This window comes from Dioscorea cayenensis, chromosome 17 (assembly GCF_009730915.1).
Source record: "Dioscorea cayenensis subsp. rotundata cultivar TDr96_F1 chromosome 17, TDr96_F1_v2_PseudoChromosome.rev07_lg8_w22 25.fasta, whole genome shotgun sequence".
Lineage (NCBI taxonomy): Eukaryota > Viridiplantae > Streptophyta > Magnoliopsida > Dioscoreales > Dioscoreaceae > Dioscorea > Dioscorea cayenensis.
In genome coordinates this window covers 1,992,325-2,018,397 of record NC_052487.1, presented here as the reverse complement: position 1 = coordinate 2,018,397, position 26,073 = coordinate 1,992,325, and the positions used below count along the sequence as shown (strand labels likewise).

The window sequence follows — 26,073 nt, the reverse complement described above, 5'->3', positions numbered from 1 at the left end:
AATACTTGCAGGGACTTCTTCTTCGAGACACGGTGGAAAGGGAAGAGTCTGGGGTGGGAAGAGAAGAGCTGGAGACGCGAGTTGAGCTGGAGTCGCGAGTTGAGATAAGACAAGCAGTTTGTAATGCCTAAGAAAAAAACCCACCCACTTCCTCTCACACGCCGAAATGGGTGCAGCTACGACTTCCCGTCAGAGGGCATTTTTCAGTCCATAAAATTTTTAAATACACTCAGTTTAATGCCGTTACGTCTTTGGGGGTTTCAAAATCATGGAGTTGAAAAGGAAGGGGTTTTTGGGTATTCCGAAACTATGGGGGTTTGTTTGACAATTTGGCAAAGTTGTAGGGTTTTTTTTGACAATTTCCACTATAATTTATCATTAGTTTTTATATAGGGGTGAAAATGAAAATATGATTTCATAAAAAAATAATTCATAATTATGTACTTTTTTAGGGGTTTATCTGTAAAAGAATTCCCAAAATATCCCGTTCGAAGCCAAATATATTCCCAGAAGGGCCTCGCGATAGGTTAGAATAGAGCAGAGATTGGCGGTGGAGATCGTTTTCCCGGCGGTTGCCAGCGATCGAGACGCTAGGGTTTCATCATCCCTTCGAATCGGTGAGCACGAGAAGGATCTTGGATTGGGAGAGCTCTTCGAATCGAAGAAGGCAAGCGGAGATGCGGGACTGAAGGCCTCGGGGTCGTGAATCGCTTCCGGTGCTTTGAAAGTTGCTGTTTTTCCTCTCCGATTGGTGATCCAAAGTTATGATTTTGGGGTTAGATGGATATTTAGGGTTGTAATCCTTTCTCTGTTGGTGATTTGTGGAAAGTTATTGTTTCTAGGGTTTGGGTTTGATCCCCTGTAAAGAAAAAGAAAAAAAAAGAAACAAAAAAAGAAAGAAAAAAAGAAGCGCCACTAATGGAATTTTATTATTCTTTTGATTTTTGACAGTGCTCTAGTGATTATTTCCCCCATTTTTTTCTTCTCCCTGTATTTGATGTTTTTCTAGTGATTTTTGTACCATGAAAAGCTTTAATTTTTTTTCTCTATAAGCCGAGATTAAGAAAAATATATATCTTTACATTGATTGGGAGAACAAAAAAGAAATTTTGTTTTTGAGAGATTTTGGGAGAAAATTATATTGATGGGGAGCTCTGGATTGGTGAAGAAGACCAACGGGTACCTTGGCGTCACTGAGCCAATCTCTTGGAGCGGGCCTTCTGAAGTTGATGTTTTGAAGACCCAGGAACTCGAAAAGGTTGCATCTTTTTGCTCTTTGTGATTGAATTCTGTTTGATGCGCTGAATTAATTGGTTATTTATATGGTTGTGACGTTGAAATTGGGTTGCTTGCTGATCAGTTTCTTTCGGATGCTGGATTGTATGAGAGCCAGGAAGAAGCTGTTTCTAGAGAAGAAGTTCTGGGGAGATTGGACCAAGTCAGTCTTGCTTGATATCTCCTTTGACCCTTTTTTTGGTCTTCATACTTGTTTATATGTTACATTTTGTAAACCAAACAGATTGTGAAAGTTTGGATCAAGAACGTTAGCAGGGCCAGAGGATTCAGTGAGCAGTTTGTTCAAGAGGCTAATGCCAAGATCTTTACTTTTGGTTCCTATCGTCTTGGGGTACTGATGTTAGACGCAATCTGGTTTAAAATTTTTGTAGTAATGAAGCAACTAAACAGTAGAATCCCTTACTGTTGTTTTTATTGACAATTATTCTCGGCCATCTGGAAAGATGAAAATTTTACAACTAAATCTTGCTTGTTTTATATGATATGTTGTTCTAATTGTTAATGTTTTACAGAGTTGTTGTAGTGGTAATTTCTGAAACATTAAAAGTTTAGGGCTTATGGCTATGAATGGAAGGTTTCTGATGGGAGGAATACATTTCATCTCTACTGTAGGTGCATGGACCTGGTGCAGATATAGATACATTGTGTGTGGGACCTAAACATGCAACTAGAGAGGTCTGAACCTATGTTCTGTTACTGCATAAGTTAATAATGCTCTTATTAATATTTATAGTGTTCAGCGAAGGCTAAGATACCTTGCCACCTTATACAGGAAGACTTTTTTGTGGAACTTCATAATATGTTAGCAGAGATGCCAGAAGTTTCAGAACTGCATCCTGTGCCTGATGCGCACGTACCTGTTATGGGCTTCAAGTTTAATGGTGTCTCCATAGATCTTCTTTATGCAAGGCTTTCACTTTGGGTCATTCCTGAAGTAAGTTTTGTTGCTACCAAGTGTGTATGTCATGCAAATTTTTATGTGCTGTTAATAATATCCATGCTGCAATATGCTAGTTGGTTAGCATAACTGAAATTTATATCCTTTTAACACGATTGGTCCAATTGGCTCATGTTACTTGATGAGGTGTCTACTGATGTTGTATGGCTGTCTTTACTTCTGCATTTTTTTATATATGCTGCTACTTTTAGGACCTAATCTTCTCATTCATTCCTTCTTTGTTTCAGGACTTAGATATCTCGGTAGACTCTATATTACAGAATGCTGATGAACAAACTGTTCGCAGTTTGAATGGTTGCAGGGTTACTGATCAAATTTTAAGATTGGTGCCAAACATTCAGGTCCTCATTATCATTTTTTATACCTGTCTCATTTGCAATTATTCTGATCATGATTTCTAAATGCATATGCACTTTGTGCACCTTTCATGTGGTCTCACTGGTTTTCAATTTTGTTTGAATCCAGAGTTTTCGCACAACACTGAGATGCATGAGACTTTGGGCAAAACGCCGTGGCATTTATTCAAATGTAATAAGATTCCTGTTTTGAAAGAGTTCCATTGAGTTTTTTTATGTATGCATGATTTTTTCTTTTACTTCTGTATGACATATTTCCACATTATGTCCAGGTTGCGGGGTTTCTTGGCGGTATTAACTGGGCATTGCTTGTTGCTCGTATATGCCAGTTATACCCAAATGCACTGCCAAGTATGTTGGTATCTCGCTTTTTCAGGGTTTTTACCCAGTGGCGATGGCCAAATCCTGTAATGTTATGTAACATTGAAGAGGGGTCTCTTGGTCTTCCTGTTTGGGATCCAAGAAGGAATCCAAGAGATCGACATCATCAAATGCCTATAATAACACCTGCATATCCTTGCATGAATTCTAGCTACAATGTATCATCAAGTACACTACGCGTGATGACGGAAGAATTTAAGCGGGGGCATGAAGTATGTGAGGTACAGTTTGCATTTTTGTAATTGTGCATTTTGATACTGTGTGAATTAGTCTTAGAATAGTTCATTGAGTATGAAAGTTATGCAGCTCAAAGAATCAATCATGGAAAATTTGAACACAGGCTATTCTATTATTCATTGGTTATTTTGTTTGGGGAGCTTCAAAGATGGAAAACAAAATTATTTAATGTGAATTCTTTTTGCTGACTTAACTCATATGATTTGTAAGATTTTTATGGTGTTTCTTTTCCTCATGTGGCTTACTGGTCATCCTCAGTACGCAATCACATTCTGCGTGGAAACCTTGTAATCATGACTAAATGCTATCTTGCCCCCTTGGTCTTAGTATCATGCATCTTTGTATGGTTCCCCCTAATTTGGGTTATTTCCTATAGGCTATGGAGGTTAATAAAGCTGACTGGAATACTCTATGTGAGCCTTACCCTTTCTTTGAAGCTTACAAGAATTATCTGGAGATTGACATTGCTGCAGAAAATGAAGATGACCTTAGGAAATGGAAAGGCTGGGTAGAATCCCGACTGCGCACCCTCACATTAAAGGTGAGATGACCTTATAATCATTGTTGATTTTGTTTAATGAGTAACTCACACCTTGTTCTGATATTCTCTGATTACAAGCCAGATTGAGAGGGATACCTTTGGCATGCTTCAATGTCATCCTCATCCTGGTGATTTCTGTGACAAAACCAAACTTTTTCAGTGCTCATACTTCATGGGTCTGCAAAGGAAACAGGGTGTGCCATCTCATGAAGGTGAACAATTTGATATAAGAGCAACAGTGGAGGAATTCAAGCTCACTGTTGGTATGTATACTTTGTGGAAAACTGGGATGGTGATTCAAGTTCATCACATAAAACGGAGAAATGTTCCACTTTTTGTGTTCCCTGGTGGAGTTCGGCCTTCTCGCCCTGCTAAACCAGCAGCTGCAGATGGGCAACCTCCTGCAAAAACCAAGAGCCAGAGCTTGGCTCAGGCAGGTAAAGTGGGTGTGGCAGCTCTAAGTAATGGTGATAAAACTGCAGTTATTATGGATGAATCTATCAATAGAATGGCCTTGGTTACTGATCCTTCAGGTAGTGTTCAAGTACCTGAGGGGTCTGAAAAGCATATTCCTCCTGTGCCTGCATGTGGTACTTTCTCTGACAAGGAAGCTGAACATTTGGCAATGAAACCGGTTGATGGACTTGCAGAATCTGGAACTGGGCTTTCAGAGGCAGCCATTGAATCAAAGAAGAGAAAGCTGGAGGCTGTTCAGAGTGATTGTAGTCCAATAGATTCGAAACGGTTGGCTGTAGAACTGAAGGAAACAGAGCACATGGCTGTTAAATCACCAGAAGCTGTGGCAAATGCTTCCTCTAAAGAAGATGAAGCACTTGCAATAAAAAAGATAACCAACGGTTCACCTACCAACCCAGCATCTTTACCCGAAGAAATAGATGAGTTAGAAGACTATAACATGCAGGTGCCTGCACAGAAGTTTGAAGCTGGTTTAAACAGTAATTCTGTTGAACTGTCTGCAGTAAAAGAGATAGCAATAGCTGGAACCATTCACAATGATGATAAAAGTATCATAGGCATTGAAGAACTCGAGGTTTGATTTCTACTATATTGAGTACCATTTCTATTATGAACTTAATCAACATCTGCTGTGGTTTATTCACATCTATCTTTGGTAGACAGTGCTATTGCTTCAAAAATTAATTTGACAGGGAGTATTGCTAGCATAATATAATTTATCGGTTGCTTGAGTTTGCATTTGTGGTTGGAAATTATCTTTTAAGTTACTCTTGTTTATCATTTCCTAGTGATTAATTTTTCAGTAAATAAATAGTTACTGATTGTGTCTGTTTAAAAAAAATGAAGCCTATGGAGTTGTCTGCCATCTCTTCTAGTGCCCCTGCGTCGGCATCAAACACTCAGCGCAAGCCTCTTATCAGGTAAAATCCATTTCTTTTCTTTGTCGACATATCTTAACTGCATCCATTAAATTTACTGTCTTTGAATTCTTGAATTCTGGTGCTGGTGACACATTTTTCATTTTTGTGTTACAATGCTTGTGGCAGGATAAGCCTTTCGTCATCAGTGAAAGCAACTGGAAAGACTGCCTGATTCAATGAGAAAGTTTCAACCATGTTGTTAGCAAAATACCCCTGTAAAATACTGCGGAGTTAATTGTACTGAGGATCTGTCAGATGCTCAATATGAGGAACTATGTTTGTCCTGGACTTCAGTTATCTTTTGTCTAATACTGAAATGTAAAGAGTTATCAATGCCAGATCATTTTCATCACCAATTGTTCTCATTGTTTGCTTTATTTAGTTCGTATTAAAACAATTAATAGATAGTTCATAAAAACTTATTTTATCAATACATTATTTGTATTCAAGCATCCACACAGTACATGCAGCATCCAAATTTAAGTAGAACACAACCAAGGCACGACTTACACACTAGCTATATACTCCATACAACCATGAGAAACACAACACATACTAGCATCTGGGTGACTAACAACGTGGTGGAGGAGGTGCAAATGCACCCGGTGGTGGCGGTGCAAATGCACCTGGTGGTGGAGGAGGTGCAAACGCACCCGGTGGTGGTGGTGCAGCATAGGGACTAGGACCAGGTGGCGGAGGACCTGGTGGTGGTGGTGGTGGACCTGGTGCTGGTGGTGGTGGAGCATAGGGACCATGACCGGGTGGCGGGGGAGCTGGTGATGGAGGCGGTGGAGCAACGGGACCGGGTGGGGGTGGAGTCCCTGGAGGACCGCCTGGAGGTGGTGGTTGTTTATGGTGGCCCATCATCGTTAAGATTGAGTAGACTTATGTTCTTTGTAGTTTGGAGATGAAGTTAACAAGCTGTTATATTAAGAGTGTTTCAAGGTGAAGGATGACTGGTTGTTAAAATAATACTAAACTGGTGGTTGTTGAAAGAAGCTCACCTGTTAGTCTAAAGAAACTACTAGTCCTTTTTTGAATGTGTAGATTGTGAATTGTGATTGTCTGTCAATGTTAACAGATAGAACACAAGGCTTAGAATTTTACCAGTAACGGAGAATATATATATATATGAAATATGTCTATTGAAAAAAACTCAAGAAATCAATGCATTTTCCATTTACTTCCTCTGTTTGTTATAACTGGTATAATATATTAATGGATGCAACTAACCTTAATTACTATATATGATGTAGAAGGTGATGACAGAAGCATAGAGAGCACAAAGGAATGAGATGTAGAGGCACCATTTCATTTCATCCTCAGTGCTCTCTATCTTCTGTCAACACTAGCCTTCATTCATGCAAAATATAATAAAAATTAAACACAAAGAAAACAATTAGTGAAACTAAAAAAACACAAAGAAAAACATAAAGAACTTGAAAGTTGAAACTATGAGTTGGTAAGGGAGTCCTCCAAAGCCTCCTATATATAGAAAGTTTGGAGTTGATAAAGCATCTATCTCATGGGAAGCTGAAAAAAATATGCTAATTATGGCAATAAATGATTTGATGTTTATGACATCAATTAGTTATCATAATTATTTTTTTTTAAAGGGAATCAGGCAAAAGAATCAAAACATGTGGACAAGAAGCATGGCTTTATATCTATAGAGATGGTACTATTATTAATGATATGGGTGACCATGCAAGTTGGCCAAAAGCTTGCATGGAATGGAAGGCCAAGCAGGGAGATAAAATGAATCAAATGCTCAATGAGAAGCAAAGAAAAGGAGGAGAAACAGTGTGGCACAGAGTACAAATTCTTAGGCTCTCAAATTAAGGACTTTATCCATATTCCCATCTCCACTACTACTCTCCAAGATTAGTGGAGCCTGTGTGTTCAATCCCTATCCATTAGATCTTACTCATCTTCTTTATCTTTACTAGTGGTATTTTAAGGACAGTAATTGTTAAGAATGGTTAGTTTATGTTTAGAGTTTATCTCTTTCTTTCTTTATTTTTATTATTAAATTTCAACATAAACATAAATATCAACCATTGCTTTTCCAAATTATGGGCATATTTTAAAGCAACACTTGTATCTTATAATAGTGCACATTCCCATTTTTCTTGTTGCATGTGTTAAAATCAACATCATAATTTATTTTCATGACTATTTTGTTCAGTTACTTGAAGATAAAAAGTAAATGCATGTGCTAAGCACGTGCATGTCTTACGTGTCTATATATAAATATTTATGTGTTTCCACTATACATTTTTAATGTTTAATATGTTTTGAATATCAAAGTGTTTATTAATATTAAAGGGTTGGTAGCCCAACCACACTTAGCCATATATAATTCAAAATTTATCAAAAATAATAGTGGTAGTAAATCACTGGTTATGAGTGTAGATGTATAACCTAATGCACAATCCAAGTCTTGGGCTAAAAGAAAGAAAAAAAATATATTATTATATAACTCTTAACAAAAATGCTATATATATATATAGGGTTACAGAACGCATATACTTATACATGAGAGTTTGGATAAAAAAAAGAATATATATACATATATATGCATATATTTAAAACCATGTAAAGGTATACGGGGTGAGTAGGCTTTTTTCGGACTCCATGTTAGCTAAAGAAGATGCTAATCCATCAGGTGACATGCCTTTTAAATTATTAGTAACTTTAGTGAGTATTTCTAAACAAATCAAAATTCAATGATCAAAATGATATTTGACCAAAGTTCAGTGATTTATGAAAAAAAAAAAACTGTGTGGGACATGTGTAGTAAATGTCATATTAATGTTTAGAAAGCTTCAAAGTAATACAAGGAAAAAAAGTTATATCCTCTTTTAAAAAATGGCTCTTGGAGTTCACACGTGTATTTCAGATCAAGTTATCTTATATATATATATATTAAAATAAGGCAGGTGATTGACGGAGAGGAAACTCATCTCGATCACTCCCAGAAACAAAATTTGAGTTACTATGGCAAGAGATCAAATGGATTGGGCACCCTAAAGACATTGAGGGTGGTGGACAAGAAGTTGTGCGCAGAGGATTCTTTCCAGATGCTCATGATATGCACAAAGCGGTGTGAAGCCATCAACCCTAGAGTCCCTCGGGTCACCGTCATGGAATTCAACGAAATATCAGATACAATCAAATCGAGGGGCTTTTTTAGCATTGTTGATAATAAAGTAACTAGATCTTTGGACAACTTGGTCAAGAATGATTTTTTCTTGGTTTCCAGTCATGGATTTCTTTTCATGGGGTGATATTTGGATGAAACTCTGGATAGTGATGATTCATTTAGCATTAGGCTATTCGACCCATTTTTGGATGAAGACATGTGTGAGAGACTGCTCTTCCTAAGAACGATAATTTAGCATAGTCCTGGTATTGTACAGTATCCATCTTAAGAAAGAACTAAAGAGTAGGTTGCCAGTTCAATCCCATGTGAGGGTGAATACCATGAATATTATACAATACGTGGACTGTGCTGAACTGTCAGTCTTAAGGAGGACAGTCTCTCACAAAAAAAAAATCACTTTGGTGAGAGGCACTCACCTTAAGAGCGAGACAAAGAATAGGTCACGGGTTCAATCCCTTGTGAGGGCAAATGCTGCAGATACTGTATTATACCTGGGCTGTGTTGGACTGTCGCTGAGGGCAGTCTCTCACAAAAAACGTAATCTCAAGAGATCGAACCCGCGACCTACTCTTTGTCTTGCTCTTAAGATACAGATAGTAGGTCACGGGCTCCCTTGCAAAAGTGAATGCCGTGGATACTGTACAATACTTGGATTGTGCTAAACTATCACTCTTAGGGAGGACAGTCACTCACAAAAAAAAAATATCACTTAGTGAGAGGTGCTCGCATTAAGAGCGAGACAAAGAGTAGGTCACGGGTTCAATCTTTTGTGAGGACGAATGCCGCGGATATTGTATAATACATGGACTGTGCTGTCAGTCTTAAGGAGGGCAGTCTCTCACAAAAAAAAAATCACTTTGGTGACAGGCGCTCACCTTAAGAGCGAGACAAAGAGTAGGTCGCGGGTTCAATTCTTTGCGAGGCCAAATGATGTTAACTCTGGACTGTGTTGGACTGTCACTTTTAGGGAGGGCAGTCTCTCAAAGGATGTTAACTCTGCCACCCCTGTCGGCTAGACACGGGGGAAGAGTCTATGTATCATAACAACCGAAGAAACATGAACAAGATTTAATAGTACTTTATTACAAGACGCGAGATTGCGTTAATTCGGACTTTGGTAGCATCTATTATATCTGTCCGGCAAAAGATTTACAGTGGCATTCGTCTTTGATAACCCACCTCATAACTTTTTGAGCGTTAAGGGGGAATTTTATTGCAACTTCCATAGAAGCCTCTACAATCTAAACATAAAGAAACAAGTTCTTGATACAACTGAGTTGATTTTGTTGGGGCTGTATCCCTTTCACTCCTTTGATATCCTTTACTATGGTAACACTACTTACAAGATTTAAATGACAATCTTTACCGTTTGTACAACATCCTATACGACAAGCACATATTTGTTTGTGCATGTTGAACCAATTAATGGGGACATGGCTTTGGATTCTCTTGAAGCCCCATTGAAGATGTGCGAGGTCAAAAAGATATCTAGAGATCCACATGGATCTAAGTACAAAGGTACAAAGTGGGGAGGTGTCAATATGTGACTTTCACCCATTTTGGTTATTCACTAAAGGTATAATTGTTTAAATAGACTCTTTACTTTTTCAAACTCACCCTTTTAATCCCTCACTTTAAATTGTAACATTTTAGTCCTTATATTTGAATGAGTCATGTCAGTCCCCTAGTCTTTTTGATGGTTTAGGGTTTAAGGACTGACATGGATAAATTAAAATTATAGAGAGACCAAAGTGTCATAGTTCAAAGTAAAGGGATTAAAAGAGTAAATTTGAAAAAGTACAGGGACTGTTTAGGGATTCAAAGTAAATTTTTGTAATTATGAATTTATAAATCATGCAATATTAATTATAAATCATGAAAATTATAAAAAAAAAATACTATTATATGTATTGGTATATGTTATGATTTTATAAATATATATTTTTATATTTAAATTATTTGGAACTTTTTTAAATGACTTACATTTATAAATATGTATAATAATGTTTTAAAAAGCTATAATATTTATAAAATCAAGATAGATAAAATAATAACATAAATAAATAAATGATAATAATAATTGTTTCTCACTAAAATTAACTTTCTTATGAATTTATAATAATAACTTTTTCATAAATGATAATTATAATTTTTTCTCAATTAATATTTCAAATTAATTGTTTCACAATAAAATTAACTTTCTTAATTTATTGTTAATAATTACAAATTAATATTCTATGATTTATATAAGTAACATAATTTATTCCCAAAAAAAAATTTACAAACGAATCCTTCATCCATTGATAATTTTACAAACGAATCCTTCATCTATTGGATATTTGCCGTTTGCAATTTTATTTTTCAATTATATATTTTTTATTTTTAAAATTCATTTTACCTAGAAATAATTAGTATATTTAGAAAATTTCTATATTGTAAGTTTTTATTGTATTTATTTTAATTATATATATATTAATTCTTTTAAGAAAATTATTCGTCTATTTTATATATCTATGTCATTTAAAAAACTCTCAAATAATTATTATCCTAAAAAGATATACTTGTAAAAGAAGATAATAATCTATAAAAATTATATCTAATAAGAGTTAATATATCTATAAAAATTTTACATTTTAAAATTTTAATTAATAATTGAAAATTAATATTTCATGAGTAAAATTAAGAAAATTGATGATTTCTTAAATTAATAAAATAAATAAATTTAGCAACGGAATGTCTTTCCGTTTCTAATTTACCAATAGAATTATGTTCCGTTGCTAATATTAGAAACGGATTTGTAATCCGTTACTAATGTACAAACAGATTACAAATCCGTTTGTAATTTACAAACAATTATTATTTTGATTTTAAATGGCTTACATATATATAAATATGTATTATAATTTTTAAAAAAAGCTATGATATTTATAATATAAAATAATAACTTAAATAAATTAATGCTAATAATAATTGTTTCTCAATAAAATTAACTTTCTTATAAATTTACAATAATAACTTTCTTATAAATGGTAATAATAATTATTTCTCATCAATTAAATATATAAATACGAAAAACAATTTAAAAAAAAGTCAAATATAAAATTTGATAAATATATTAACTTTTTAAGATAGAATAATTTTAAAAAATAAAATATATGTGAATAGCAATGAATGTTATAAATTTGAACAGGTGTGACATGTAAACTTATCGTTTAGCCTGTTCGATATGTGATTACACTAACACTTGGAATGTGTGCCTGGACGAGGAGTGTTTAGGACTGTGGTGGTGTGACGCATCATAATAAAGTTTGGACTGCCTACTCACGAAATTGCGCTATAGACTTCATGACCTACATTGCTAGAACTTGCCTTTAAATAGAGGCAAGATTGGAGATTTTTCAATTGGGATCGACTTACATGGATAGTTAGCTAACATGCCACCCAGACGCCAACAAGGATCACCTCCTCTGAGGTATGATAGGCTGAGAGTGGAGAGTTATCTCATGGAGGAACAATTGAGGGAAGAAGAAGAAGCTCAAACCGCTGCTATTGCTGCTGCGGGCGAGCAAAGAGAAATTCCGGGGTTGCCTCAAGAAATGTCAAGTCTGACACTAACGGACCAACTCAACATGGAATCGGTCAACTAAGAGCAAGTTCAGACTCACATATTAGTGCCACAGACGCACCTGGTGGTCACCATGAGACCAAGAGACTTCAGCACGATTATTGCATCTTAGTTGCGAGATATATATATATGAAACAATACCACATAGAACCACAGTACATGTCTCAACTACGTAGAATGTACGGGGTAACAGGAGAGATGGCAACAACCTATGATGACGCTCATGCGGTTCTTCAATATGGTGCGGCAGTTGATCTGAGGAATCAGAGAAGGCGACGACAGAGACGCTAATTTGAACCTAAGGCTTGTTTTATAAGCAGTTGTCTTGCTGGGAGTACTGCTTGATAGTTGTGTGGGTTTTCCGGTAGTCTTGGCTATTTCTTTATGTGCTTTTCTGTCCAAAATTGTTATGCCTTTGTGTACTTCAATGATATGCCGCTCAACTAGTTTCCAATTGGGTCTGGTTAATTGATTCCAAGTAATATTTTTTTTCTAAAAAAATATAATCAAATTTTGAAAATATTGGTCTAATATTAATATTCATTAAATACTAATTCTATAAATAAGTATCTCCATGATATATTTTTTAAACACATATTATACATATACATATACATAAAAGTTATTTATTATCATTTTACCTAAATCATCTTGAAGAAAAAAATAATTTTTAATAAAAATACAAATTTAGCAACGGAATTTCTTTCCGTTTCTAATTTACCAACAAAATTATATTCCGTTGCCAAATATTAGAAACAAATTTGTAATCCGTTACTAATGTACAAATGGATTTGTAATCAGTTTGTAAATTAGTAACGAATTAGCAACGGACAAAATTTACGTTTCAAACTTTGAAATGGATGTAAAGTTCGTTTCTAAAATTGAAATGGATAAGTAATCCGTTGTTGATTTGTTGCTATTTAGTGACAGAATAATTCGGTTGCTAAATTTCTGTTTCTAATTCAGCAATTTCTTGTAGTGGAATTATACCATTCACTAAACTGTCAAAGTTTTGCTCAGAGAGTGGCAAAAGGTGGGAGCCTGTTTGATGGATTTTATCAACATCAATGTGAACTTGACCAGCAAGAGTCGTAGTATGGTGTAGTTCTTTTTTTTTTTTTTTAGGGTCATCAAACTCTCCTTGTTTACTTCATTTTTGTGAATCCTTGATGACTAAACATAGGATAAAAAAAATTGGTTACATTATTTGTATCATTTTAACCGCCTTCTTTGTTGATTCTAGCTTTCAGTGAGTATTTTTCTATTGTTAAATTGCTCGAGCAAGTGCTCTCTTGATTTCTTTATAACTTTTGTGGTTGATGATAACATGCTACCTTGACGCTTATTCTTTCTGTATGTACTTAAATAAATATAGAATTTAAAAACAGTATGTTGATAATGATGCCATTCTTGCATCAACTTATCTTGATTTTCATTTATATTTGTTAGTGTTTTATTAAAGGTGTGGCTGAAATCTCTGGAATGTAGTAGATATTTATGACTGTGATGTTGTAAAATTGCAGCATGGGTGCATGGCTAATGTCTTGTCATATTAAAAGTAGTATCATATAAAGAAATGATAGTTCACTGTCGCAGTTTGCAATGAAGCAAGAGTAGTATATTCTGGATGTCAATGAATGAATGAATGAATTAATTAATTAATAAATGAATTGGATTAATAACAATCTTTAATTTCAATGGTTTATTGTTGTCAAGGATATATACTTGAGGAATATAATTCATTTGGATATATAAGGTTTATAAGATGTCTATAGAAGAGGTTGTTTACACTATGTCATTTTCTATTTAGGGGTTGTTTGGTTACCTGTAAGTAGCTATAAGTGGCAGTAATGTAACTATGTATTAGGTGGTTTTACATGTAAATGACTGTTTGGTTTGATGTAAAAGTTTTAATTACATGTATGATAGGGATGCAAGTGTACGTGCCGATCATGTAATAATAATGTGCGTAAAGCATTACGTCGGTCTACAGGGAAAAATGAGAGTACTGGTAATATTACCTTAATTATGAAAATTAGCCTAACTAATCAAGTGTTGTGTGTGAACAAAAGAGAATAAAAGCAAGAAATATGGAAATAAAACAGGAGAGAAATCAGGGGAAGAAACGATGTTCGAGTATAGTATCCATCTAGGGTTATGAAGTATAGGATAAATGTTGTCTATGTATGCAATTCTATTTGAATCGAGAGGTTTTCAGAATTATACTAAACCCCCTTTTCGAGGGTGAAAAGTAACTGAATCGGTGTAGAGCTGATACAGACATCCACACATTCGCATTAACACTCTATAAAAGCTCACCATGAGCTAATGATGATCTGTTGACTAGATAATCTCTCTTGTGAAGAGAGATTACCTCTAATCCGAATACAGAGTAGATATGTGATTTCTCCTAAAATCTACTCCACATGATTGCAAAGAACATGCAGATAATAATTAACTCACTTGGGAGAATTAAGGGAGACGGAGTCTCTAAAGTACCCTATACCCAAGCTTACTCACAATTCTCTCTAATCACGATATGTCTATGCTAGGTGGGTATTTCTACTCATTACGAAGCACATCGAGTATGATAGCTAAGGCTTTCGCCACTTTAACAATCAAGCATTCAAACACGCAATTAGATTCAATTAGAATGGATTGCAATAAGGAAAACAAGTAAATCATATAAATCCAACAACCAATGTCAAAAGATTAAACCCTATAGTCAATTATGCCCAAACACCATGAAAATTAGTTCTCCATCATTGGAGAACAACAATCCAACCCAAATGAAATAAAATACATAAATAGAACAACAAAACTCCCTCAAAGCTCGCAATCTCTTTGGATGGATGAAGTTCTTCGAAGACTCCCTAAAAATCATCGTCGAGATCTCTCCACGAACGACTCCCTTGAAGTTTTGAACCTTTGTCTCCTTCTTGCTTTCTCCCCTCTCGGACAGGAAATGCAATGAAACCCCCAAAATCGCCGCCTAAAAGCTGCCAAAGAGTAGAGAAGAAGATCCCTCAAAAGCCCTAATTTCTGGATTTTATAACTTAGGAATCGGGGGTTCTTACGGCTGTAAGAGGTCCTTGTGGCCTGAGGCTTATGGCTATAACAGTGACAGTAATAGTGCCATAAGATTCTCGGGTTAGGGCTTACGGCCGCAACTGTACCTATAACAGTGCCAGTAAATAATGATTTGCTACATTAACATGAACAATACACTGCTACAATAACCCTTACAGCCGTAACAATGCCCATAAGGTTATCGGGTTGGGGCTTATGCCCATAACGGTGCCTATAAACAATACTTTGCTACATTCGTGAACAGTTCACTACTATAGTAAACCGCCGTAATATATAGCACCCGTAAGCTCGCTAGTAAGTCACTCTAAAAACTCTATTCTTCTTCCAAAATTTGCTTAAATCACCTCAAACATGTTCCTCTTGATAAATATGTCTTCATTCTAGCCTAAATACAAAATAGAAGTAAATTAAGCACCAATTCAATCATATATTCAACAATTAATTACATGCAAAGTGCTATAAATAATAACAATAAAATATATCTATTCAAACACTGATCAATGTAAGTGGACTCACATCCTAAGAAAATCTCCCTGCAAAACATCCCTAGAGAGTGAAACTACTATTTTTCCATAGGAGACTTACAACAAGGATTGTGAACAATAGAATAGTATTTGGTCCATGTAAACATTTGTTGTTTGTTTTATGTGTTTGTCTTTTCTCTTTTCTTTCTATGCTTAAAATTTTATTTTAATCCTCAACTTTTTTTGTATTTTCTTTTTATTCTAGGTTTTTGTAAGTATCTTGTGTTAAGTGCACAAGTACTTCTTTCGCTAATTTTATAATTCTATAATTCTATTAGGTCATGAATGCTACCTTGACCCCTTTTATTTCTCAAACAAAATGAATGATTTCATTCAAGTTTATCATGATTTTTTCCCCTACTATTCTAGCTAGACTTATAGGTTGATCACGATATATTTTCTTCTATAAGAATTGATGTTGATTCATCACTTCATTGCTCCATTCTAATAGGTCATGCATTTTGGTATTTCTTTTTATAATTGATTTATGCATTTTGGTATTCTCAATTCTCCTCGAGGATCGATACCCTGCTATTTAGCATACTATATCACTTGATTGGCAAATGCGCTTGAGTTTTCATAAGTGACATTAGTTCTTATCAGAAAGCCCTTATGATATCTATCAAACCCCGACCCTACCTGAGCACGTGGCAACCGCCGCAACAACTAGAGGAGGGTCAAACAAACACCACTCCCCACTTGAGTTGTTGCAAGGCTCAACAAAACCTAATAAACAACTCACATTAAAATCAAGCAACACATAATTAGAAATATAAACTCAACCACACACATAAATCCGTGTTCCCATACATGCACCGGGACATAGGAAAACAAGAAGTATAAAATACAACCACAAATACAAGTGCATAAACTAGTGGATCCATAGGTCCTACATGCCAAAACAAAAAAGAACAAAAGAAATACACCAAGACACAGAGTAGGGCAAAGACTTAGTCCAGACACTGCCCAGGACAACCAACACCGACATCTCAAATTGAGTAATGAAATAAATAGATAAGTAAACATAATGTCTCAAAAATACCACAACTATCAAGATCGATCTTTAACAATATTAGTATAAAGAATCCAAATGCAATGTTTTTGAAATAGTAAGTTTTAAGAGAAGTATACACATAGCAATTTTCACCACATTTTCACAAAAATCAAGATACACAGGCCTCAAATCATTCCCGACCTAATCGTGGCCTCGACCAGATATAGGACCGCCAAAGTGGTTTTCAAAATCCAAGAAATTTAAGAAAAAAGAATCAAAATAATGAATTTTTTGGCGTTGGCTACTGAGATCCCCGTGTGGTGACCCCTGTTTTCAATATGGATCATATGGTCAACCATGTCGTCTCCTATTAGGCCGGGCCATTGGGACCCCCACTGCAGTGTCAGACCGAAATCCAGGGTGGTCTATGGCCCGTAGTCACCATCAATACCGATCACATGAATAAGTATTTCAATAAAACTGTCATACCACATTTGGAGTACAACTACATATGCACTCTAGTATAATCCCATCATAAACACATATGAAAATAGAAATGCCAAGCTCAAATAAAATGCGTAAATGTTTTTCACATGCCCAAGATGTTCAATTCTTTCTAGTAAAATCATTACCGGTGATAAAATATAATTTGATATGAAAATAAACTGTAAATTATATAAGAAAATATTATACTACTCATATCAAGACTATACACTAATACTTCAACCACTCACAAAATAAGTTGCCTAGGCTTTGGCCAACCTCACGTCTTAGAGATCTCCTTTCCCTTGGAAGAAGCTTCACCACGTTTTAATTATAAGAATGCAACTATAAATAAAATACTAAAAATGAAAAGATGCATGCGTAGAATGCATAAATTTACTCAAACACCTTAACACTATTGGTATGGTTTTGGACCCAAAAACCTCAAAATCACAAACAACCAATACCAATGAAATCTAGGCATTAAGATATACTTTTTTTATAATAATTTGGTCTCCGTGATACAGTAACTACGGATTTGATAGAATAACTCTGGTGAGAAAACATGGATTTTCTAAAAGATTTAGAACACCAAACACAACAATTTTTGTAGGAAACTCAAACCATCACACCAGCTCTCCCATAATCAAACCCATATATAGTATGTATTTCTTTTTTCTAAACAGTACATATAGAAGTATCCACATCAACAAACATCTTAAAGTTTTCTTTATAAAAACAATTATCAAACACTTATTTTATTTTTAAAGAATATATTATAAATATTAAAAAAAAAACAACATTATTGTCCCTTATTTCAAAACTCTTTACCTTATAATGAAACAGAAAAAAAGAAACCCTTATGTAATTTTACAACTATACAAGGACATAAATGAAAAAATACTTCATATATTACTTGGAATTATTCAACGTACTTGCGCGTGGAACCATGCAAGGCTTCTACGTGGGTTTTTTTTTTTTTCCACAAAGACTTTGGAGAAGATTGTGATGGTACATTGACTTTAACGTTGACTCTAGACTTCCACCAAGCTCTTGAAGACCTCGATCTATATTAATGGAGTTTGGCGATCTCCTCTTCTACTTGTATCCATTGCTTCTGATTCTAAGCCATGAGCTATCTCTCTCTCACTCTCATCCTCCTCTTCTTCTTGGCCACCGCCGCTGGCGATGGAGGTGGCACCGGCCACGGAGGCGGCGAGGTTTCTGAGGATTTCTCCAAGCAATGCCCAACGACGAAGTGCGGCAACGTGGATATCCGGTTCCCGTTCAGGCTAAACTCAAGTGACTCGCACTGCGGGTTGAAAGGCTTCGTCCTCTCCTGCGCCTCCGATGAGGCCTTCCTCACTCTCCGCCATGATCATGGTCCTTTCAAGGTCAACTCCATTGATTATAAATCCCAAAGCATCAGCATCGATGTGCATGGGTTTTGGCCGCCATGCCCGATGAAGAACATGAGCGCGATCAAGCTCTCAGATGAGTATTTCTCTCTTTTTGGCTCTACTGAGGTTAGTTTCATCAGTTGCTCCAAAGAATTCACGCCGAATGCTGAAGAGGATCGGATCTCCGGCCCTATCAGTTGCCTCGCCAGCAGAGGTGATGAGTTTGTGTATGTCGTGGATCAATCGGAGTCCATGGACAAGCTTCCTCTGGATTGTATGGTGATCTCCACTGATGGTGAGATTGGAGACCCTGACATAAATAGTCGACGGGATTCATTCAACAGCGTTGTTGATTCTTTCTTTCATAGCTCAGAGGTCAGCATGGTATGGTACAATGGGTACGGGTGTTTCGAAGAAGAACCAGGCGGAAGCAGTGATTGCAAGAAGTCAAGAATTTGCTCGAAGTGTGAACAGCAAGACAAGCAGTGCGGGCTTGATCTTAAAAGAGATGCGTGTTGCATCAATGTCGACGGCCACAAGCACCTTGGTGAGCATCCTGTGATTTTTTGTGCATGAGAGGTGTTTGTTAGAATGCTTCAATGAGAAATTTAGCAGCAGGATATCTGATTGTGGTGTGGTTTTCATTCGTGCTTTAGATTAGATAATTTAACTCAAGAAAACACTCTTTTAGATGTAGGATGAATGATGAGCTTCCCATATTAATTCCAAGTGCATGATAGGTGTTTGTTAGAATGACTCAATGAGAACTATAGAACAAGAACATCGCTAATTTTATCTGTTTACTTATGTATTGTGTTAGAGAACTTACACACACACACACACACAAAAAAAAAAAAAAGTTCTTTTAGGATGCAGGAAAAATGCAAGCTTTGAAACAATCAATGAGTTTTGCTTGTTTACTATGGAGTATTTCGAAACATTGGCAGATATTGAATATTGATTGATGTTCAGCTAGCGCTAGATGTTTGTTATTAATGAAGTATAGAAGTGTTGATTCAACCTTTTTTTGAGTTTTTGTATTAAAATTATATTTACCATGTGCTCTTCTTTCATGAAGATATTCCATAAGGAGGTGCATCCTTGAGGTATATATTAATTCTGCATGTTTGATATTATGTTTCTTTTATCTTTGAGTTTTTCTGTTGAAATTGACTTGAACTCTTATTCAATAAACATGCTCTTCAATGAAAATAGAAGAGAAGGTGCATTCTTAACACACTGTAAGTTAAGCATTCCCTGTTTTATAATCACTCTTGTAAAAAAGTGGTGTGTTTCAGCATGGGACATTGGCCATGAACTTGCTCTGTTTGGAATTTTTGTTTCATGGACTTGTTATCCAGCAGAAAGGCTATGATTGGAATGCACTAATAATTCTTTGTATCTTTTGCAGACACTTGGGTCAAACTCATTGCAGGTTAGTCATTGCTCGCTTATTTTTTCACACGATTCTTAACAAACGACTTAAATTTGCGCTATAATCTTGATCTATACTAGTTTAAAAATCATCTGCATTTTCTTTATTCCAAATATCATAGCATGAGAACCAGGAAGACTTTGTTCTAATTAGTAATTACTGCTACTCTTCTGTCAGGCCTCGCCTCTTGTATCATCTTCTTTTTTATGGTTGTGGCGTCTACATTCCTCTACATCTCCAGAAAAGCCGACCGGGACAGACAACTTCGAATTAAAGTTGAGATGTTCCTTGCCTCATACAAGACTACAAAGCCAACTCGGTTCAATTATGCTGGAATCAAGAAGATCACGAAACGGTTTAAGAACAAATTAGGCCAAGGTGGTTTCGGAAGTGTCTACAAAGGAGAGCTACCAAATGGAATTCCTGTCGCAGTGAAGATGCTTGAGATCAGACCTACAGGTGAGGGAGGTGACTTTATTAATGAGGTCTCCACCATTGGAAGAATTCATCATGTCAATGTGGTGCGTCTGCTTGGCTTTTGCGCCGAAGGAAGCAGACGCGCACTTGTTTACGAATTCATGCCTAATGAGTCTTTAGAGAAGTACATATTCTCAAGAGATGCAGATGGAAACCGTCCATTTAGAATGGAAAAACTGCTTGAAATTGCAACCGGGATAGCGCGTGGTGTTGAGTATTTGCACCAAGGATGTGATCAGCGAATTCTCCATTTCGACATCAAGCCTCATAATATTTTACTCGACTATGAATTCAATCCAAAAATTTCTGATTTTGGTCTTGCAAAACTATGCTCAAGAGATCAAAGCATTGTGACAATGACTGCAGTAAGAGGCACAAGGGGCTACATTGCACCTGAAATCTACTCAAGGAACTTTGGAGCAGTGTCTTACAAATCAGATGTTTATAGTTTTGGAATGCTGGTTTTGGAAATGGTAGGTGGCAGGAAAAACATCGATCCTTCGGTAGAGAAAACTGATGAGATTTATTTCCCTGAATGGGTTTACGAGCAGTTGATCGGCGAGCAAAATTTTCGTGTAGCGATAGATATGATGAACAATGAAGAAGAAACTGTGAGGAAGCTTGTGATTGTTGCTCTGTGGTGCATACAATGGAGTCCTACTGATAGGCCTACAATGACAAGAGTTGTTCAAATGCTCATTGGGAGTTTGGAGAGCTTGGAGTTACCCCCTAGACCTTTTGTTTCATCTTCCCTTCCACCTTTGAGTGAAGAATAATTCCAACATTATTCTTCAAATCATCATATAATTAAAATGGCCTATATGTATCTATCCATATGTAGTTTGCTTGTTGAATATGTTCCTAAATGTTAGAATGGGTTGGATGCTACTTGTACAATCACATAAATGTTTTAGAGACTGAGTTATGGTCTCTTAAATAAAAGTTCACCAGTTTCAGCATATTTGACCATCAATATATATATAGTCTAGTTATGCTTGTAGTATAAATTGGTATTAAGAGTCAGAAATTGTTAGGAAATTATTTGAAAATGAAACCAAAATAAAGAAGAGGAAACAAAAAGATTAAAGTTGCTTAACAAAAAACCAAACAATGTGACTTCATTCCAATAACAAATTGCCATTAAATTAAACCTTAAAACTCTTTTTTCTCAATTAGAAAAACACTAATTATAATAAGACAGTAATAAGTTTCTCTATCCAAAATTTGAGTGAAATCCGGCTTCGTATCACTATCCAATCATCTCTTATTCTTAGTTTTCACCCATTATATGATAGCTTTACTCTCTCTCATTTCTACATTAACCATATTTTATGTTATTTTGAATTCAGTGAGCAGGACCCACATTTTCTCAGGATCTCCCCAAACGAGAGTTGACCACTTGACCCAACACAAATAAATACAAATTTTTTTTAAAACAATAATACTCTAAAAAAACATATAACTTCGTTAATCACACATAAATATATTCTGATAATTATGTGAACATTATCAGGAATCAGGTGTTAATCTGAACATATGGTAATGTTACCGGTAATGTAAAATTACTAACAAGAAAATATAACTAAATAAGTTGATAATGACCATTAAAATATGTGTCCATCAATATTACAAGATTGGGGGTAATATGTTATAATTTTTTTCTTTCAAATTTGGCCTCATCCTTTCAATTTAATCTTTTTTTTTTATTTTTTTTCAAATTTTAAATAAATACAGGAGTATTTTATGAATATCATAAAAAATTAATATTTTGTATTATCATTAATTATTTTTCATGTGATTTTTTTATTTTGTTTTAACTTTAAATTTACTTAAAATTTTAGATATGTACCAAAAATTAATTTTTTTATTATAATTTAATTATTGTTATTTATAATTTTATTTAATTTTAAATTTAAATTTTTTTACTATTTTAGTTAAATGAATATTTTAAAAAATTTAGAACATTAACAAGTTGATTACTATAGTCAACAAAACATAGTAAAGAAAGTTTATCAGTAATACGACTTTTCAATTAAATATGATTATCATAAATTATTACAACAATTTTAGACATATAACATTCCCAACTTTATTACAATGGTAACCTCATTACCTAAGTAATGATATATCATTACGATATATTTATATAACCAAACCACTTAATGATGTATCATTACGATATATTTATATAACCAAACCACCACCAAATATTTGCGTTAAACAAACTTCTCACACTTTTGATAGATTGATGAACACAACACAGCACCCCAACAATAGACACACATCACACTAATGCAACTAGCACAGTTTTGTTTAGAGCCATAAACTCTCAAATTCTATAAGATTTAAATCTACTATTTTTACCAAATTTAAAGCAGATACCCTGTTCTCAAATTATTATCCTATTTTAATTCAAATTAATTTAGACCTTCCTTTTATCCAAAGGTTCATCATTACAATCAATACAAGGCTGGTTACCCACGCCTCGAACCGGAGATTCTGGCGTAAACGAAGTCCTATCTCCTAGTCTTCTCCCTCCATTCCCATCTATAATCCCTATAATCACAACAGTAAAACATCAAATTTTGTTTTAAAGTAAAATATTTGATACCAAAAAAAAAGGCAAAAATTTTAAAAGTATATATATCACTTTGTTACCTCCATGAGCTACTTGAAATTGGATGAATAAAGAGAAAATGGTGACAAGTGTTATGAAGAAGAAGCCAACAATGACTGAAGATAGCTTCATTTTCTTCACTCTCTCTCTCTCTCTTTGTGTGTGTGTGTCCGTTTTCAGCAAATAGAGTATTTATAGCCTTTCTGTAGGCTCCTTGTTTTGGATTGAAATATAGACACGTTTTCTATTTCTGTTTTCATTTTTAATTTATTAAAAAAAAAAAAACTAAACTGATACATGACTAATGAGACCAAAAAAAAATAAAAATTGATAGCTGGGATACACATTTGTTTTTGACCCACCAGAAATGAGGAACAGTTGTAAAGCAAAACATAACTACTAGTGGGGGGAAATGTGTGTGGCCCTGGTGACAATTGCTTGGTCTGAATCGTGTTCAACGTGATGAACATTGAGTTGAAGATAACATAATGCTAGCTACTTTAAATATGGAAGGTAGCGTCATTTGCAACAGCCTCGAAGGAGGCCTGAGTTGAGCTCGGGCTCGGTTGAAGTAAGCTTGAGCTAAACTCAGATTTGAATAAAATAGGTTCGAATTGGGTTAAAATAATCATAAACCAAATTTGAATATGACTAAGCTCGGCTTGGCTCAACTCGGTTCGTTTGCAGTCCTAAAAACAATGGTGGATGGATACAGAAAATCAAGATGTATTTGATTGATGGTGTGAACTCCTCCAATCTTCTTCAAGTGGATAGATACCGAACTATACACATCAAGTTAGTGGATGGACAACCAACTACACACATTGTGTATTGATGTGGTTGGTTATGTAATGTGCATATATATGTATGGCATTTTTATGACATTTTAACTGATCAATTAAAGGCTAAAATAATTTATTGAATAAACAAATTGTTACAATATTAACAATGTTAAGTGGAAGAATTAATGTGATTATGTTTTAACAGGAAGTATATATAGTGGCATTTTATATTAAGTTATTTGAAGCAACTAAAATCTAGTCAACTGTTTCTGAGCTCAACTAAAATTATTTTATACATGATTTTGTTGGGGTAACTGAATACATCTACTTTTGCATCACATAGGACAGTACATAGTATATATTAATCCATTTTATAGTTAACTCAAAGTTAATTAAATTGGGTTTGACCCTAGTTTGATTTAGCATTTAACTTGAGCTTATCGCTTATACTCAAAACAATGAATAGTTAATTAAAAGAATACTGACGGTATAAAACTAAACAATAACTTTTATGTTGACTATTCACATATATGTATAATGATACTATTATATGATACAACTTATTAGCTTTTTTTTTAAAAAAATTTCAAATGACTTTGTATATATGTTACTTAAAATCTTAAAACAATCATAAATCATTAAAAAAAATTAATTAAAAAATCAAGTATATATATATATATATATATTGTGTGCATGCATTTCAAAATGAAGATGGCATCACTTAAATGGGGTATTTATTGTTGATGTTGATTAAAGTTGTGGATGCGACGGCTTGCCGGTGGTAGTTACTGACGGCAATGAGGAGCATGGTGATCAACATGGTTGTGAGAGAGAGCATTAATTACTGTGCAATCTCTTTTTGTTTTGTGCCCAGCCACTAGGCATGAGTGTATCAGTGAACATGACCAATAGTTAATTATATCTTGCGTTATGTGAGGGCACGTGAATTGGCGTTAAGCCTTGCTCTCCATATATGCACATCCCTGAGGTTTTGCTGCTTGTCGACTTTCTCAAATATATATATAGTTGATCATGTGTGTGGTCACTGTGGTGTAACCAATTGGAGAAGTTTGACTTGTTTTGTCTGTTGTTTTTTTGAGTATAAAAAGGTAATGAGAACTGGATGTTGATTGGCTGTGTGAAAATCTTTAAAAAGTCTCATCACTGAAATCTCCACTTTTTCGTTTTTACCTTTGTGTGTCTATTGAAAGGCATTTCATCAAACACTTGATTTCTTCAAGTGTTATGGCTGCATTTCATCAAACACTTGACTTCTTCTATGGCTGCATTTCATCAAACACTTGACTTCTTCAAGTGTTATGGCTGCATTTCATCAGACACTGAGAAATAACCAGTGTTTTGAGCTTCATCCCCACCTCACTCATCAACACTAACCTATTCGTCAAAAGATGAAACTAATCAAAACTTCCTTTTAATGATTGAAACAGACTTCTCTAACTTCATTTCTATCAGTCTCTATATGTATCTATACATATACATATACCCAATTAAAGTGGATTTCCATTATTAAACTCGGGTAAAATCGAGTCAGATTTAGAGGTATTTTGCCATCTGTGAAACCAAAGATACAATTGAAGATTTTCAACATCTTATTTTGATAAAATGGTGATAGAGTGTGTATAGATAAATAATTCTTTGTCCTTGAACCTTTGTCACGTTCTTTCTGTACTATATTTTCCCATTTTGGTACATATAAAAGTTTTATTTTTAATATATAAATGTTTTATCCAGTTTTCTTAAAAAAGAAAACCGAAATGACGAAACTTCATTCCAATAACAAAATACCATCAAATTAAACATTACATCTCTTCCCTTCAATTACAAAAAGCACTTAATTACAACATTGAGTAACAAAAAAAAAAGACATTAATAAATTTCTCCACACCAAACCAATACTTAATCTTTTGAAACAATAGCACACCATTTAGAAATTAGAATCAACAACAACCTGCTGGAGGAGGCCTTATGATTGGTGACTTATGTTGTCCTCCAACTGGGGAAGGTGGCTTATTGAACCAAGGCCTTCTGATCCCAAGTCTTCTCCCTCTGCCATCTATAATCTCTATAATTTAAAAACATCAATATTTGTTTCCAAAAAAAAAAAAATACAAGAATTAGAAGAATATCTCTTTTACCTGATCCATGAACTACTTGAAATTGAATGAATAAAGAGGAAATTATGACAAGTGTTATGAAGAATGAGCCAATGAACGAAGAGAACTTCATTTTCTTCATTCTCTCTGTCTTGTTATCTCTCTCAGTGCTTTCCATTTTCAGCAAACTGAGTATTTAT

General features: G+C 34.8%; 2 protein-coding genes across 2 annotated transcripts; both read left to right on the top strand.

Annotated features, from left to right (window-relative positions):
• Window positions 1-505: 505 nt before the first annotated feature.
• LOC120280303 (nuclear poly(A) polymerase 1) lies at window positions 506-5,529 on the top strand. Its single transcript, XM_039287078.1, has 12 exons — window positions 506-1,258; window positions 1,361-1,438; window positions 1,520-1,627; window positions 1,909-1,971; window positions 2,069-2,230; window positions 2,482-2,595; window positions 2,720-2,782; window positions 2,883-3,212; window positions 3,605-3,769; window positions 3,852-4,820; window positions 5,093-5,166; window positions 5,293-5,529. Exons 1-12 carry the CDS (start codon window positions 1,145-1,147, stop codon window positions 5,336-5,338), a joined length of 2,286 nt encoding a protein of 761 aa, XP_039143012.1. The 5' UTR covers window positions 506-1,144; the 3' UTR covers window positions 5,339-5,529.
• Window positions 5,530-18,141: 12,612 nt separating this feature from the next.
• LOC120280981 (rust resistance kinase Lr10-like) lies at window positions 18,142-21,319 on the top strand. The gene is made up of 3 exons (XM_039287937.1): window positions 18,142-18,995; window positions 19,860-19,883; window positions 20,061-21,319. The coding sequence occupies exons 1-3, from the start codon at window positions 18,179-18,181 to the stop codon at window positions 21,134-21,136; spliced, it is 1,917 nt and encodes a 638-aa protein (XP_039143871.1). The 5' UTR covers window positions 18,142-18,178; the 3' UTR covers window positions 21,137-21,319.
• The last annotated feature ends 4,754 nt before the right edge of the window (window positions 21,320-26,073 follow it).

Bases quoted from the DNA above. Each gene is read 5' to 3' on its own strand.
- LOC120280303 (XM_039287078.1), top strand. From the start codon at position 1,145: ATGGGGAGCTCTGGATTGGTGAAGAAGACCAACGGGTACCTTGGCGTC. The intron at 3,213-3,604 runs GTACAGTTTGCA...TATTTCCTATAG, and splicing joins GGGGGCATGAAGTATGTGAG to GCTATGGAGGTTAATAAAGC. The intron at 4,821-5,092 runs GTTTGATTTCTA...AAAAAAATGAAG, and splicing joins TAGGCATTGAAGAACTCGAG to CCTATGGAGTTGTCTGCCAT.
- LOC120280981 (XM_039287937.1), top strand. From the start codon at position 18,179: ATGAGCTATCTCTCTCTCACTCTCATCCTCCTCTTCTTCTTGGCCACC. The intron at 18,996-19,859 runs GTGAGCATCCTG...TATCTTTTGCAG, and splicing joins CGACGGCCACAAGCACCTTG to ACACTTGGGTCAAACTCATT. The intron at 19,884-20,060 runs GTTAGTCATTGC...CTCTTCTGTCAG, and splicing joins TTGGGTCAAACTCATTGCAG to GCCTCGCCTCTTGTATCATC.